Here is a 14,472-nt window from a genome sequence, read left to right on the forward strand (position 1 = left end):
ATGTACAATATCCTCGATATCCATTGGATCCAACGACCTATTCAGTGTGCTGCGTTCAAAGAAGCAAAACAACTGCCTCATAGGGCCGAAGAGGCCAGCTTCCTCCGGACAGACGCTGCGCGACCTTGGAAGTGCCCTCATAGTTGTTCAATAGCACTTCCTTCACTTCAGAGATTCCATTGATAGAAGCATCCCACTCTATGCTGCTCGCGGTCCAGTTGCAGAGGACCAAAGCTCTCTGGTTCTCATACTGACGAATATAGCCAAATACTTCCTGACTGGAACCGTCAACAATATTCCAGTCGCCATAAACAAAGACATCCAGGTATTTCTTGCGCAAGCCTAGCACGGATGCCCAAAAGTGGTAGGTTGAATTAGGGTCCTTGACCTCTGCTGCGGCGTTGATTCGCACATAGTCGGTGTTGACAGACATCCAAGGCTTGACGTCTGGGCCTGTGAAGCCCGCATTCGGGGCATCTGACCATTGAACAGGGGTTCGTGCATTGTCGCGAGACTTTTTCTGGTATTCCTGAAGGGCAATTTCCTGTGCTTTTGTGTCAAAGTGCTTCTGCTTGATCAATCTACGGGATGCTGTCAGATGTCGTTTACTTGGGTGTGCTAGTAATCTGGAACGTACCTATTCCAATGGTTGAGACAGTCGATGTCTTTGTATTCTTGAATACCCCACGACGGAGGAACGTTGCGCATGCCTAGCTCTTGCCCCTGGTATATGAAAGGGGTACCGGACTGAAGTGCAAGAGCAGTGGCTAGCATCTTAGATGCGACGAGACAATCTTCTTCACGAGCGTTTGTAAACCTATCAATTGATCGCGGCTGGTCATGATTCTCCCAATAGAGAGCATTCCAGCCATCATTCTCATACATAAACGTCTGCCACCGCTGAAAGAAGGCCTTAAGATCAGTTAGTTTCCAGCTGCCAGGCTCGAATTTGTCATATTTGCCGTGGTCAATATCAACGTGCTCGAAGTTGAAAATCATGTTGATCTCATGGCGGTCGAACTGCACCGCGCGTAGGACCTCCTTTTCATCCTTGACAAAAGGCATCTCTCCAACGCTGAATGCATCATATTCTTTGAGGATCTTGCCAAGATCTTGCAAATATTCGTGAAGACGGGGGCCATTCGCATAATGTTTGTCTGCCCATTGCCATTCGACGTGTGAATTCACAACTGGCGCATCCGGGAAGCCCTGATCTTTGCTGATGAAATTGATCACATCCATGCGGAATCCATCGCAGCCTTTATTGAGCCAGAATCGCATGATATCATGAACTGCCTTGCGGACTGGCAGATGCTCCCAGTTGAGATCTGGCTGCTCGGTAGCGTATAGATGGAGATAATACTCGTCTGTAAGCTCATCGTATTTCCAGGCGCTTCCTTCATCGAAGATACAAGTCAATTGTCACTGTCCTCAGTCAGTCGGATTTTGGGAGAAATTCGCATACCCTGAAAATGGGAAACCCAATTGTTTGGAGGCTGCCGATTTCCCTGCGCATCATAGCGTGGAGGCTTCCAGATATACCAGTTGCGGTACTCATTGTCCTTGGAGCTCCGTGATTGCTTGAACCACTCATGTTGATCACTGGTGTGATTGACCACCAGGTCCATCAGAAGCTTCATGCCACGCTGGTGACATCCTTCAATCAACTTTTCAACATCTGCGACCGTACCATACTCATCAGCGATGCTGTAATAGTCGGCAATATCATATCCCATGTCAACCTGCGGGGACTTGTACGAAGGGCAAAGCCAGACAATGTCCACACCAAGATTCTTAATGTAGTCCAGCGCAGAAATAATGCCTGGAATATCTCCAATGCCATCGTTGTTTGAGTCTTTAAAGGAGGCCGGCCAGATTTGATATACTGAGCACTCTTTCCACCATGCCCGGTGGATGGGCTTTGTGGCCGATGACATTGTAGATTACCTGTGAGATGACTAGCAAAAGTATGAGAGATTCTGTTGGTCTCCAAATCCCGCTGGCTCTTTCAATGATTTAAATAGCAACCGAGGGGGGTCCTGCGCTGTGTCAGTGGGGTCTGTGATTCCAAAGACTAGAGCGCAGGAGCCAATCGCTCATATCACATCCATGCATCGAATCCCATCGCGGGGCATGGTGGAGAATCAACTCTCAGCAGGGGATGCAACCTGTGCTGATCATTCTGGGTCTGGTTGTTCCCACAAGGTCGCGCACCGGTTTGGTTACAACATACGCCACTTGGATTAATTCCATACGCTTTTGCGACCTCAGATTTAGTGGATCATCCCCACCAGGTGTGCGGCGGTAATAGTCCTATGATGCAACCCGAGGCTCAAGCGGATCAATGTCCCGACACGGCGACCATTGCCCATAAGTGTTAATAATAGAAGAATATGTAGACTTTAAAGATAATTTCTTCTCTATACTCTAACTAGGTCTTCTTTTCCTCCCTCACTTTCGTCCTTCATGATGACGGGCTGATTCCATAAAAGGTGAATACTTGTTAAACAAGATTTAGTATGTTCCAAACAATTTGGATGGAAGAGGATGAAAAAGGCTGCATGAGAAAATGTTTCAAGACACTTGTTGATTCAACATGAGTAATCCATAAAAAGTCAAAAGCTCATTTTTATCAGAGAAATCACATCGAGATGTGAAGAGACTAAACTTCATACTTGCACACATTCCATCCTTGTAGCATACCTCTGCCTGTGTACCTCCAGCGGTGTCAATTTCTATTGTGCCACCTTTTCCAATCACTGGAGGCTTGTTCTTGTATAGGCTGATAGATGATATTTTAGTCTGCAGATGCGACAGAAAGCTGAGGGCTATATCTTTGATGATATAATCAAAGGCCAATTTGCATCTCAGGTACAGCCCTGACAGTGCACAGAAACTACCTTGTTATAATGTAGGAGTCTAGCTTTATTGACATAAAGATATCATATTTTCTAGACCAAAATCATTATAACTGAACAGACGCTAACTCATTCTTGTTCCAATCGAGATTTTGCAACTGCGGTTGTCAGCCCAACTCATACAACCATGTGGGTTGCGACCTATAACTGAGTGTGATATAGGCGGTCAGTGATTCTGCCACATGCTATCACGTATCAGTTGGAGCTTTCTTGTCGCTGCCGGTCTTCCTTTATTGCTCCAACTCCCCCATGCATATTCATTATGGGACATCCTTACGCAGACAATAATAGGCAATATTCTCACCCGCACCTTCGGGCCTTAATACCCACTGACGATCGGGATGGCCGTATGTACGACGACAGATCCCGTTCACGATCGCCTGGCGGTATGCGCTCCTCCCCGCATGGACCGGGCATTTGAGCCATGGATATCTTCTCACATAGAAGAAGTCTCCCAGATAAAGTGTGATATAAAGCTAATCTGTTATCATTGTGTTTGAGGACCAAAGGCCGTTCTCGGTCACCTCCCCGTCGGCCAGCTGAGCGCAAACATGAGTATTCCAGGGACTCAGACGCCAGATTAGGCCACAGAAGCCTAGAACGAGATGACTATCGCCAACAATCATCGCGGTCGCCTCCATCACGACGAGGTAGACAGGCATACAGAGACCGTGACCATGAAGGGTATCGCTCCCCAGAGTATAACCAACATCGGAGTTATAGTCGCAGTCCTCGAAGAGGTCGGTCTGGATATGGGCAGGAGAGTCGGGAGATCATGATGGAGGGATTTCCTGTAGATATGACGGAAGATGATGTAAGTCGACTTCGGGGCGTATTGTTTGATTATTGAATCTATAGTGAATCCATTTGCTGACATCTGTCCGGATACAATCAGATCGGGGCCGAACTTCAGAACGCATACCACATTAGTGGACTGGAGGAAATTCGAGTAATTCGAGACCGTCAAACAAGTAAGCAACCAATATTATGGCCAAAATGGTGTGCTGAGCTGATTGAAATCGCTTTTACAGAACTTTCTCGGCAACTTGGATTCCTTCGATTTCACTCCGTTCACGACTCACGGGCCTTTCTGGAACGCAATCACCCATTCATTTATCTTTATGGACCTAGCGCTGGAGAAAATGACAGAAGCACGAAGGTCCGCATAGCTTACAGCCGCGAGAGGGATGACCGAGGTCGGGCGAAGGCCGAAGGTGATTGGACGTGTCGAATGGTAGGCTACTCGTCATTCGACCATTCCTGGGCTTCATTCTGGACTAACTTCTGGTCTTGCAGTGCGCGGTTGTAAATTTTGCGACTCGGTCAAAATGTTTTCGTTGCAACGCCCCTCGACCCGGTTTGTCTTCTTCTAGTCTACTGATTTGTTCATTTACTAACGCGACCCAGAGATGGCGTCCGCTGGTCCACCTGGGGTTCCGGCTCCAAAGGTTATCAACAGCGGTGACAACGATGCAGCCGCCGAAACCCAGCCGTCGCAATTTCTTCTCTTCCGCGGCCTGGAGCCCTCTGTTTCAGAGGAACTTTTCGCCAAAGGAGTTGCTAAACTGTATAGACCGCACCCAGCGTCGAACGAAAATACTTCAAGCAATTTAAAGAAAGGGGCAAAGGTGGCATCGACTACTGGAGATGCTAACTTGGGGGCACGAGAGGGCTCGATCCGACGCGTCTTGCTTGTTCGGGACCGCAAAACAAATGAAAGCTGGCGCTTTGGATTTGCTGAATTTGCGAATGTGATGGTATGTCCCGATGATCTCAACTTCGACCTTTTCTAACAAGAATCTTCATCCTAGGATGCTCAAGCTGCCATGACACGGTTGAACTCGTTTGAAAAATTCACAATCTCGTCCCGTCCGGTTATGGTCAGTTATATCCACGCTGGAGTTTTCGTGCCTGTTATGGATCCTACGCCCAGTAGAGCCCGGTTCACCTTCAGCCCACTGGGAAACCCTTCTTTGAAGCTCATGTACTGGGATGATGAAGGCTACGTAGCTGAGCTCATGCTTTCTTCCGGCGAAGACGACATAAGCCAGGATCATCTCAAAAGCTCCAAAGCCTCGGGAACTCAACAGGACGCTCAATCAAAGGCTCCAAAAGACACCGAGAAAGCAAAGAAAAGGAAGGCTGATGCTACCACGAGTGCAAATGCGAAGAAGCTTGCTATGCCCTCTTACCTCCAGTTCTGGAGTAATCGACATGCCGAGCTTCATGGAATTCCGAAAGATGGTGATGGGAAACCAGCAGATGCTGGAACGGAAAGAGGAGATCTACCTGTCGACCCAGACGCCCCGCCCACTCAATCGTATGCGGACCTCAACAGAAACTGTTGTTATCTCTGCATGCGACAATTCAAAAACGCCGCCAATGTCAATCGCCACGAACGACTCAGCCAACTTCACAGAGAGAATATTCAGAACGAAGAAGCAAGAAACAGAGGAATGGCAAAGCTAATCAAGCATGGAATTGTCCCACCACCCGCAGAGTATCGCGATCGTGCCAGAGAACGTCGCAAGGCATTCGGCCGTACTAAGACCGGCGCCTCCAAGAAGCAACCCGTGCGAAATGAGGAGCAACACGACCCCCCGGTGCAAACCACATCGAAGGGTGCCTCTCTTCTAAGCAAGATGGGCTGGTCAGAGGGCTCTGGCTTAGGCGCTCAAGGCACTGGTGTAACAGCCCCCATTGCTACGGAGGTTTATGCACAGGGTGTTGGGTTGGGAGCCCATGGCAGCAAGCTCGGCGATGCTGTTGAAGAAGCCGGACGGAATACACGTAGCCGATACGATGAGTTCCTGGAGAAGACCAGGGAGACAGCTCGCCAGCGCTATGATCAGATGAACCGGTGATGCACAGCCGGGACCTGGTTTCTAAAAGAGAATTGTACAATAATGATATCCCAAATCCCTTGATCTTTCGATTGAATTCTGAGTATCAGCTTTCCATCTTCTACATCATACTACGGTCTGGAAACGTGCGCCTGAGAGCCCACAAAATTCAGAATAAATATGGTCAACTATTGGGAGAAAAATGCGTAGTGTACAGGATGATAATGTAAACGAAAATAGGCATGAGCAGAGTGTATTGTAACATTGGAGATTCGCTTCAATTCAATTGTCCGTTTTCTCTTGATTTTGTTCAGCCGATTCTCGCTTCTTTGCGCGTTCCTTCTCGAGCTGCTTCTCGAATCGGTCGCCAAGGACACTGGCTACCCATTCTGTTATGTCCTGCTCCAGCTCCTCATCCGATTTGCCGGCGGCAGCGTTTTCCAATCCGCCCCGCATCAGTCTCCGCATATCCTCAATTCCATTGACATCCAAAGCGTACATCACTCCCCCGGTAGCCATAATAGCAAATGAAAACACGTTGATTGTTGCAAGGTTCAACGCTTCAAAGGCCTCCATTGCCCCATTGGCCTTTGGTTGGAAGTATATCGAGCTTGAGTAGAATGGTGGTATGCAGGCGATACGTTTTCTGATGCTCGCGCGACGTGTTATGTATACAGAGAGTGTGACGAAGACCATTCCACCAAGCATGAGCTTCAGATTGGTGTTAGCTTTAGTAGCAGATAGTTGGGTTGGTTGCACTGTCTGTTGAGGTGGCGGGGCGGAAGAGGAAGGTATTGAGGATGACAAGCCATCTTGCTCGATACTGGACGGTTTTAGGTCTTTGGAATTGAGCGTATTCGAGTCCGACTTGGAAGAAGAGCCCCAGCCGAAGAATGATAGCATTGTTGGAGATGGCTATGTAGATTCGTCAAGAAAATTCGTCAGAGGCTCGTATGAATTATTGTGATTGACAAGCCAAAAATAGTGTAAAGAAGCCAAGCAAATCAATCATATGAGATTTCCAGAGCTGCCCACTTCAACAAGAGAAAAGAGAGTCGGGATGGCGTCGGGATGGCGTCGGGATTGTGTCTGGCGATGATGCGCGTGAATTTGCGGAGGCGGAGTAGCGCTGATCTTATCACGTGATCTATAACATACCGGGTTTGCGACACTCCCAGCTGCAACCAAGTCACTGCGCGGATTCAACGTGAGTTCATTTCAGTGTGATACGTCCGATAAACTGTGTTGGAATGTTCTCTTCAGGGATAAGTTGATTCCTGGTGGACATGGAGCAGACCTAATTATATCCTCGCGCATCGGATATCGGACAGTAGCCAATCCGAATGTTCGCTTCTTCTACTGGCAGTCAGCACAAGCCATTCATCCGTGCCCATTATGGTGTATAGTGGGAAACCGAGTACAGGATGTCGGAATTGTCGGCAAAGACATATAAAGGTGCTTCCCATCTCCCTCGCGCCCACTTTAACCCTACAAGACTGACCATTTAAAGTGCGATGAAACTCGCCCACATTGCAGGGCATGTATAAGAACCAAGCGGACTTGCCCAGGATATCCCCATCCTTTTGATGTTATGCTACGAGACCAGACGGCTTCATTCACAAGGAGTACAAGGTCACCCCCTTTATCTAGCGACCAGTCCAAATCCAGCATCGAATCAGATCAATCAACGCCTGAGCCGGTATCACAGGCTCTTTCACATGTTAGTTCTGATCGGAGAACAGACCCCTGGCCTCCTCCTTTAGGCCCTTCTGATCTTTACTTGCACGCTGAAGACACAGTGATTCCTTTGTTCTTCAATTCTTATCTATATCTTCCCAAAGATCCCCACATACGCAATGGCTTCATGGAGATCCTGCCTGGAATGTTCTCAAATGTTGTGGCTGGATCTCACCTTCACATTAGCACCCTGGCGGTTGCTTTCTTCAGTGTAGCAGCATGGACAGGCCGTTCATCATTACTCAGAGCCTCGGAGCGATACTTCATCAGAGCATTGCCTAAAATCCGAGACTCACTGAAGAAGGATGATAATTCCGAGTTTGACAATATTCTCGTATCTATTCTTCTTCTATCAACGTATGAGGTAAGAAGGACTTCCCTCTCTTACCCAATTAGCGATACCAGTTGACAGAAGCAAAAGGAATTTATCGCAATAAAAGATTGGGAATTGCCTCTAAAAGCTCACCTACGAGGGGCCATTGCCCTAATTAATAGCAAGCGATCAAAGGTCTTACAAGCTCCATCTTCTATCACTATATACAGTGCCGTTGAAGCCCAAATTGTAGGTAATGTTTTTGCTGATTTAATGAAGTCTTCAACTAATCCACACCTGCATAGATCAAGACAACGCGAGGTTTGATTAACCCGATGGTTCCAACACCAAAAGTCTGGCCCTTGTCACAGCCAACTGCTCGTCCTTCACCACGAATTTTACTTTCAGCGGTATCCTCAGAACTTGTCAACTTGCGCCATTCTTGGGAGAGAATGATGACCCGGCCAGCTGATGAGACCGAGGCAACAGTCATCCTCGCTAAAGCAAATGCGATTGACATCAAACTTGTTTCGTGGACGTACGCGGTTCCCCAACACTGGGTGCCGATAGCAGCTACCGTAATTCCACAATCTGTGCGAAATGCCGGGCTTTGGAGAAATCGCTGTGATTGCTATACAGATTTGTGGATTGCGGCTACCTGGAATACTTTCCGTGACTGTCGCATTCTATTACAGAGCATAGTGCTTAGCTGTCTGCGTATCTTGTCTTCCCAGGATCCGGACGGTCGTAGGATTGCTGCAGTCGAGTCTACCATTCGCAAAATTGCGGACGATATCTGCGCATCAGCTCCATTTTTTCTTGGGAGTCAGATTGAATCTATTCGTATGAAGTTCGGGCTTGTCGAGTATCCCTTCGCGGAGACACGACCGGTAACTCTGACTCATCAGCAATCTGCTCCTTTAATGGGTCCATGGCACATGTTTCCATTTCTGAGGAATCTCCAGAGTGCTGAAATAGGATTACCTCCTGATCAGCTAGCCTGGGTGACCCAGCAGATGGAAAGAATTTTGGTCATATATTTCCAAAGGTGATATACTTATCAACACAAGAGCTGGAACCAAGACGAACATAGTAGCTTCCCTGTGATACACAACTTTTAATGTTATAAGAGCTTTCGGTATCGAGATTTTTTTGAAATTCAAAATCATAGATGATTTAATTCATGAACCCGAGCGGTTATCGTCAAGAACCGTTGCCGAACCTCCCTTTGCATTCAAATTTCTTTTTTATGCCATACAGTAATCATTGACTTTCGCTTGCCCTCTATTTCATGATTCTGGAACATACTGGACTCCAGTTAGATGAATGAACTGTCGATAATCTGAGTTAACAGCGATGTGTTAACCTTACACTCGCATTGGCAGCACCCAAAGGCTACCACTTGGAAGATCGGGTGATTTTACACAGTGCTCGGTAACAAAGTATAAATCATAGTTTTGTGACATTATGCTCGCTTTATGTCCGTTGCTAGAAACCCGAAACATCAAAGAATAAAAGTACACACATGCAACCACGCCAGAAATGCGATATGGAAAAAAAAGCAAACATAACATCTCACGGACAAATCGTGTCTCTCATTTCCACCTGTACATCATCACTGGATCAAAGCAAAACAAAAGGCAAGAACTAGCAGAAGCAACGTGAGTCACTGGTTCTAAACAAAACGCTCAGAGAAATGAAGCAGGTCATAGCATCATGGGATGGAGTCTAAAAGGCACATGCAAACATCATCCTTTCATCGTGCCCGTCGTAATCAGCATATCGGTCCGACCGGGGCGATGGAAACGGTCAATGCCGAGATGTTCCTTGCCATCACGGCCGACATAAATGCCAAACCCGTACATAGGCAGCAGACGCTCAGATGGAGGGGCCACAATCAGTCGGGTTACCAGGTCAGTCTTGCTACGCGGCTCGCGAAGAAGCTTATCCGCCAACAGCGGGGACTGGTAGAAATAGCTCATCAAATCGGCCAGGGTCGTAATATCGTGAGGAAGATAGCGGCAGCGACCGGGCCAGGTCGCGAGGAAGGAGATAGCGTAAAGACCGCAGAAGGCAATCAATGCGTAGAAAGCAGGCAGAAGAGTTGACATTCGCACATCCTCATGGTTCGGGTACCAGAGAGCAATGAAAATACCACCGGCGAGGATTGGGATTGCAATAGAGACAATACTCATGAAAGAGATCCAGGCCACTTTGTAGTGGCCGTTGATAAGAGCTTGGAGGGTGATTTGGATAGGCAAGGAGGAAGGATAGGAGAGTAGGATACTTTTCTCCGCAGTCGAGCCATTAGGGCAGGCGAGCTCAACAAAGGGCTGAAGAGCCCGGAAATAAATGTCTATCGGCTGCCATACGAGGAAGAGGACATTGCCGATCAATGCAGGGATGAAGCTGTAGAGGAAGTTGGAAGAGGAAAATGCACTGATCGATGGAAGGGTAGGTAATCTCGGGGGGAAGCCGTTTTTGATGGCATTGTGGACAAAGCTCACAACCACGAAAGCAATGAAAAGAGCGAAGACAACAACCGTCCAGACAAAAACGGAAGGCTTGCGCAAGAACCAGGGTGTCCAGCGATACCGAATGAAAGGTGAATAAAGATGATGATCAAACGGGTCGTTGGCAAAAGCACCATGATGCTCAAGATCAAAGCAAACTTTTGCAAGGCCATGCGGTTGCTTGTCACGACTTTTTTCTGTCTGGTGGAGCGATGGTGTGCGAATCGGGGCATCTACTTCACCAATTCCGTAGAAAACCTCGGGCTTCATGGATAATTTCCAGTAGCCAAGTCGAAGAATGCGAGAGTCCAGTGACTCCTTGACAGATGGAACCGTCTCAGAGTGTTCGTAGTCATGTAGAATATTGGATCTCTGAATAATGGAGATCAAATCTGCTAAGCAGACCGGGTCCCACATGAGACCTGTCCAACCACGAGCAAAACGTACTACCAGAAGCAACAGTCCGATGGTCATGAGCCCATATGATGCAACGACAGTCCATCCAACTGCCTGAACAGAAGCCCACCTCCACACTCCATCATAGTACTTGGCCTGGAAAAGGCAGCTGAGGAGGGGAATCGCGAAGAAGTTTGACAGCCAGATCGTGAAGAGTGAGAAGCCAAAAAGAGCCTCTCCATACCGAAAATGCGAGAGGTCAGGGAACACGAAATTTCGTGGGAGAATCGGCAAGCCTTGCAAGACAGATCCACGTTTCCGCTGAGCGGCCATCATAGCAAAAGGCGAGATGCGATATACCGCGGCCTGAACCACAAAGGTCCAGATGATAATAGGGGCAGCCAGTATTTGAGGCAGGAATTGCATGACAAAGTAGCGTGAACCACCCTGGCCGTCGTAGTTCCAGAGACCTTCGTGACGGCGTGACCAGATATTGCAAAACACGACACCCGCAATCATGAGCAGGCAGCAGAAGATAAGTCCAAATAAAGCCAGCGGCCTCAAAACAAAAGGTAAATAGTCTAGGGGGGGGTATAAAAGACTCTGTTCTGGAGGATCAACCGCAACAAATGACTCTGGGTCAATCGAATCAGGTCTTTGGGGCAGTGCTTGTGGGGATGGCGATTTCAAGTCTGGTCTCGGGGGTGTCTCGGTGTGCCGGATTGGGGTTCGTGCGCGAGTAAAATAGCCCAGACCTTGATCCCACACGAGGCGATCAACAGGAAAGTCATCTTTGGTCGAAATAGAGTCCTGTCGTCGAGGCCCGTTCACTTCTTCATCACGAGTCAGTTGATCTATGGCGAAGCGAACGTAGGGCGAATCATCTAGACCCGGAGTAGGTGCTGGGCCGGCATAGTCGGTCGTGATTCGCCGAACCGTCTCGTCAGATTTGGGACTAATACGGGCGATTTTATCTTCTCCGAAGCGAACTGTACTGGCGGTGGCTGGTCGGGGAGATCCAATATCCTCGGCGGTATGTTGCTGCATTTGTTGCTGGAGATGACTGAATTCAGCCATCTGGCGGTGCTGCGGTTCTTGTGCGCTGGGCACTGTGGGAGAGGATGCTTGAGAAGATGGATGTGAATCAGGCGTGGCAAATCTCATTGCTGTGACTCGACTTTCTGGACTCGAAGAGGCCGCTCGGTCTGAGAAGGAATAGTAGTCGTCCGAGGCGGCAACGGATTGCCGTGACTCGGTTCGCTCAACTTGAGGTTTGCTTGCTGCTGACCAGTCAGTAAAAAGGCTTCATTGCAAGACAGTTTCTCCTGTGCTCTTAGTATGGCTTGGTATTGTTCAATGTTTCTTCACTTACAACTAACGTTTCGTAGACTGAAGTTTCGAGGGAATGGAGAATCCGACATGACGGCCAAAGGAATGGGGGGTAAGGAAGCTTCCAGAGGCGAGAAAATTTACCCACGAAGCATTCCACAAAAAACTGGAGCTCTTAGAGTCAATTAGAATTTGAGCGAGACGTCAATTGCAGCCCGGTCGGCTTTTAGTTGGATAGCGTCGTGTTGGTGGACGGACTCCCAGCCTCCCCCAGCCTCCCACGCCACGACAGCAGGGCCAATGGGGGATGATTAAGACATGGGAGGTTGTCGAGTCAGACACGAGTATTTGCATTTAGGGCGATAAATCACAAAAAAGAAATAGCGTTAGTCGCCGAGGCTGATCAGCCTGACGTTGGCCAGAGTGAAGCGTGTACTCCGGACCGAGTACTGTGCACGGAATGTACTTCGCACTGGAGATTACTTGACGGCCGCCCATGCGGTCTGGCGGCCGATCTCATTCCCCGCCTCACGACAACATTTCTGTGGCTTCGGCCTGGACCTGATCGACCGTACAGATCAGATATTCATTTTTAAACTTCCTTGTCCTATTCTCATTTTCTAGGTTTTGTCTTGTCATGTCCTCACTTGAATGCAATTTAGTGTGTGCCTACAGCGGTTGTTGTGAGAAATTGAGTGTGGTTCCAAGCCGGGCTGCTTGCTCCGGCACAGGGTGTAACAAACAATAAAGAGGTGTCTCATTCTCGCAACCAAGACCAGTACACCTAATCATCGCCAGACACAATAAGCCCTCTATTGGAACTTTCATTTTACTCTGATTCTGATACATCAAGTGGTGGAAGGGCGATCGCGGTCTCCCCTCCCTTGCTGGTATACAACGTGGCTGGGCCCCTATTGACTACCCCTGTGTGTCTCCTAACTACTTTGGGCACTCATTACAAGCCCTCGAAGCTGGGCTCTCAAAACATGAGGCTGTGGACAAAGGACTCGCCCAATTGGAGTCTAAAATCATGAGGCTCGTGTAGGGATGCGACCGCTAATATTGCTTCGAATGGCTTGACTCCGGTACATTGTCTTGATTCAGAATTCCGATTTTACCACTGAGCTATGGGTGCTGGCAAGCATCCCTGCAAAGAATAAGTGGTCATCATTCTCATCAGGAGATTGCATCAATTGCCACTTGATTGTCTACGCCCCAAAGCCCTTACCCCGGGAGCATCATTAACGCCCTAGTCAGGACAGCGATGCTGGTGTCGCACGAGGCCGGGAAAGATCTTTCGTTGAACTAGACACTGCCTCTTTTGAAATGATTCGGAATACACGGGACTCTCTATGAGGGCTTTTCTCGGATATTTATCCACCTGAAAGGTATGGTAATGGGATATAGTACAATGGACAATTTGATGTTTCATTTCTAGTCCGAATGTTGAACAATCTTAGTCTTCTCTCAAACAGTACTATTAATTCTTGACAACTAATCCGAGTTTCCATTATTTACCATCAAGTCCCATTTTGACTGCTCTTTACCTTAACGCGCAATGGTCTGGATGGTTCGTCCATTGTGTGAAAGGACCCTACCTTCCCTTATCAAAGTCAGAAATCGTCTGCTTCAACGCAATCACAAATCAGGAAGGACGCCCAGAGAAGGGAAGCAGGACTTGCGCATGTTTCCAGCCCCACCAATGCCAAACCGCACGTATCGCTCCTGTAGATGAGATTGCGACCTGGGGTCAAGTGTCTCATTCCTCAAGCTCATCTCCCACGATTGGAGCAAAGTTGTCCTTCCCGGTAAAAGTGAGCAGTTCTCTTCATCTGTTTTTCTAGGTCGTTTTGTCCATGGCCAGAATCTCCACAAGCAGCGCATATTGATTTTGTAGAGATAGTTCAGCGTTGCTGAAATTTTGGTCTGTTAGAGCACATGAATTCCACACGGTAGGAGATTTTGATGACAAGCTCCAACTCACACAAAATGCCCTCTATTGTGTTTGCAACCCGGTCAGCTGTCTCCTTCTCGATCCTACGTTAAGGATTATGGGATGATGCGGCTGGGCATCTTGCTGCATTTAAGTATCAGGTCCCTTGTCACGGGGTTACTCAGACATTGTAGAACACATCCATTCCCGATGCCGTGCCTTTAAAAATGTCTAACATGGCAAGTCCGAGCTGAAGCACGTACAGAAAGAGAGGAGGTGCATATTGGTCCTCGTAAAACCCATTCGTCGACGCTGCCGATATTTTAACAGAAAGAAGTTATGAGTGAGAATTGTGGAAACAAAGAGTTTGTCAAAATTGATGATTATCCGGCATCTGCGAAGGCTCTCATTGCAACAATGCCGTTGTCTGTGTAACCCATATCCACAGGGAAGCTGGTGTTTGTCGGGACACATGCATTCTGGAATATAC

General features: G+C 48.1%; 5 protein-coding genes across 5 annotated transcripts; 2 read left to right on the plus strand and 3 right to left on the minus strand.

The window, feature by feature from the left end:
* Positions 1 to 55: 55 nt before the first annotated feature.
* Positions 56 to 1,937, minus strand: N7462_001714 (glycoside hydrolase family 13 protein; the record flags this gene model as incomplete). Its single annotated transcript, XM_057073440.1, has 3 exons — positions 56 to 581; positions 638 to 1,397; positions 1,466 to 1,937. 3 exons carry the CDS (start codon positions 1,935 to 1,937, stop codon positions 56 to 58), a joined length of 1,758 nt encoding a protein of 585 aa, XP_056937081.1.
* A 1,756-nt stretch (positions 1,938 to 3,693) lies between these two features.
* On the plus strand, positions 3,694 to 5,782 carry N7462_001715 (putative G-patch domain protein; the record flags this gene model as incomplete). The annotated part of the gene is made up of 6 exons (XM_057073441.1): positions 3,694 to 3,732; positions 3,814 to 3,889; positions 3,950 to 4,152; positions 4,215 to 4,275; positions 4,326 to 4,675; positions 4,730 to 5,782. 6 exons carry the CDS (start codon positions 3,694 to 3,696, stop codon positions 5,780 to 5,782), a joined length of 1,782 nt encoding a protein of 593 aa, XP_056937082.1.
* Positions 5,783 to 6,043: 261 nt separating this feature from the next.
* N7462_001716 (uncharacterized protein) lies at positions 6,044 to 6,664 on the minus strand (the record flags this gene model as incomplete). Its single annotated transcript, XM_057073442.1, has 1 exon — positions 6,044 to 6,664. One exon carries the CDS (start codon positions 6,662 to 6,664, stop codon positions 6,044 to 6,046), a length of 621 nt encoding a protein of 206 aa, XP_056937083.1.
* A 1,482-nt stretch (positions 6,665 to 8,146) lies between these two features.
* On the plus strand, positions 8,147 to 8,863 carry N7462_001717 (uncharacterized protein; the record flags this gene model as incomplete). Its single annotated transcript, XM_057073443.1, has 1 exon — positions 8,147 to 8,863. The coding sequence occupies one exon, from the start codon at positions 8,147 to 8,149 to the stop codon at positions 8,861 to 8,863; it is 717 nt and encodes a 238-aa protein (XP_056937084.1).
* A 696-nt stretch (positions 8,864 to 9,559) lies between these two features.
* On the minus strand, positions 9,560 to 12,141 carry N7462_001718 (DUF3433 domain-containing protein; the record flags this gene model as incomplete). The annotated part of the gene is made up of 2 exons (XM_057073444.1): positions 9,560 to 12,000; positions 12,093 to 12,141. 2 exons carry the CDS (start codon positions 12,139 to 12,141, stop codon positions 9,560 to 9,562), a joined length of 2,490 nt encoding a protein of 829 aa, XP_056937085.1.
* Positions 12,142 to 14,472: the final 2,331 nt, after the last annotated feature.

Source organism: Penicillium macrosclerotiorum, assembly GCF_028827735.1.
Source record: "Penicillium macrosclerotiorum strain IBT 26536 chromosome Unknown utg000002l_segment0_segment0, whole genome shotgun sequence".
Taxonomy (NCBI): Eukaryota; Fungi; Ascomycota; class Eurotiomycetes; order Eurotiales; family Aspergillaceae; genus Penicillium; species Penicillium macrosclerotiorum.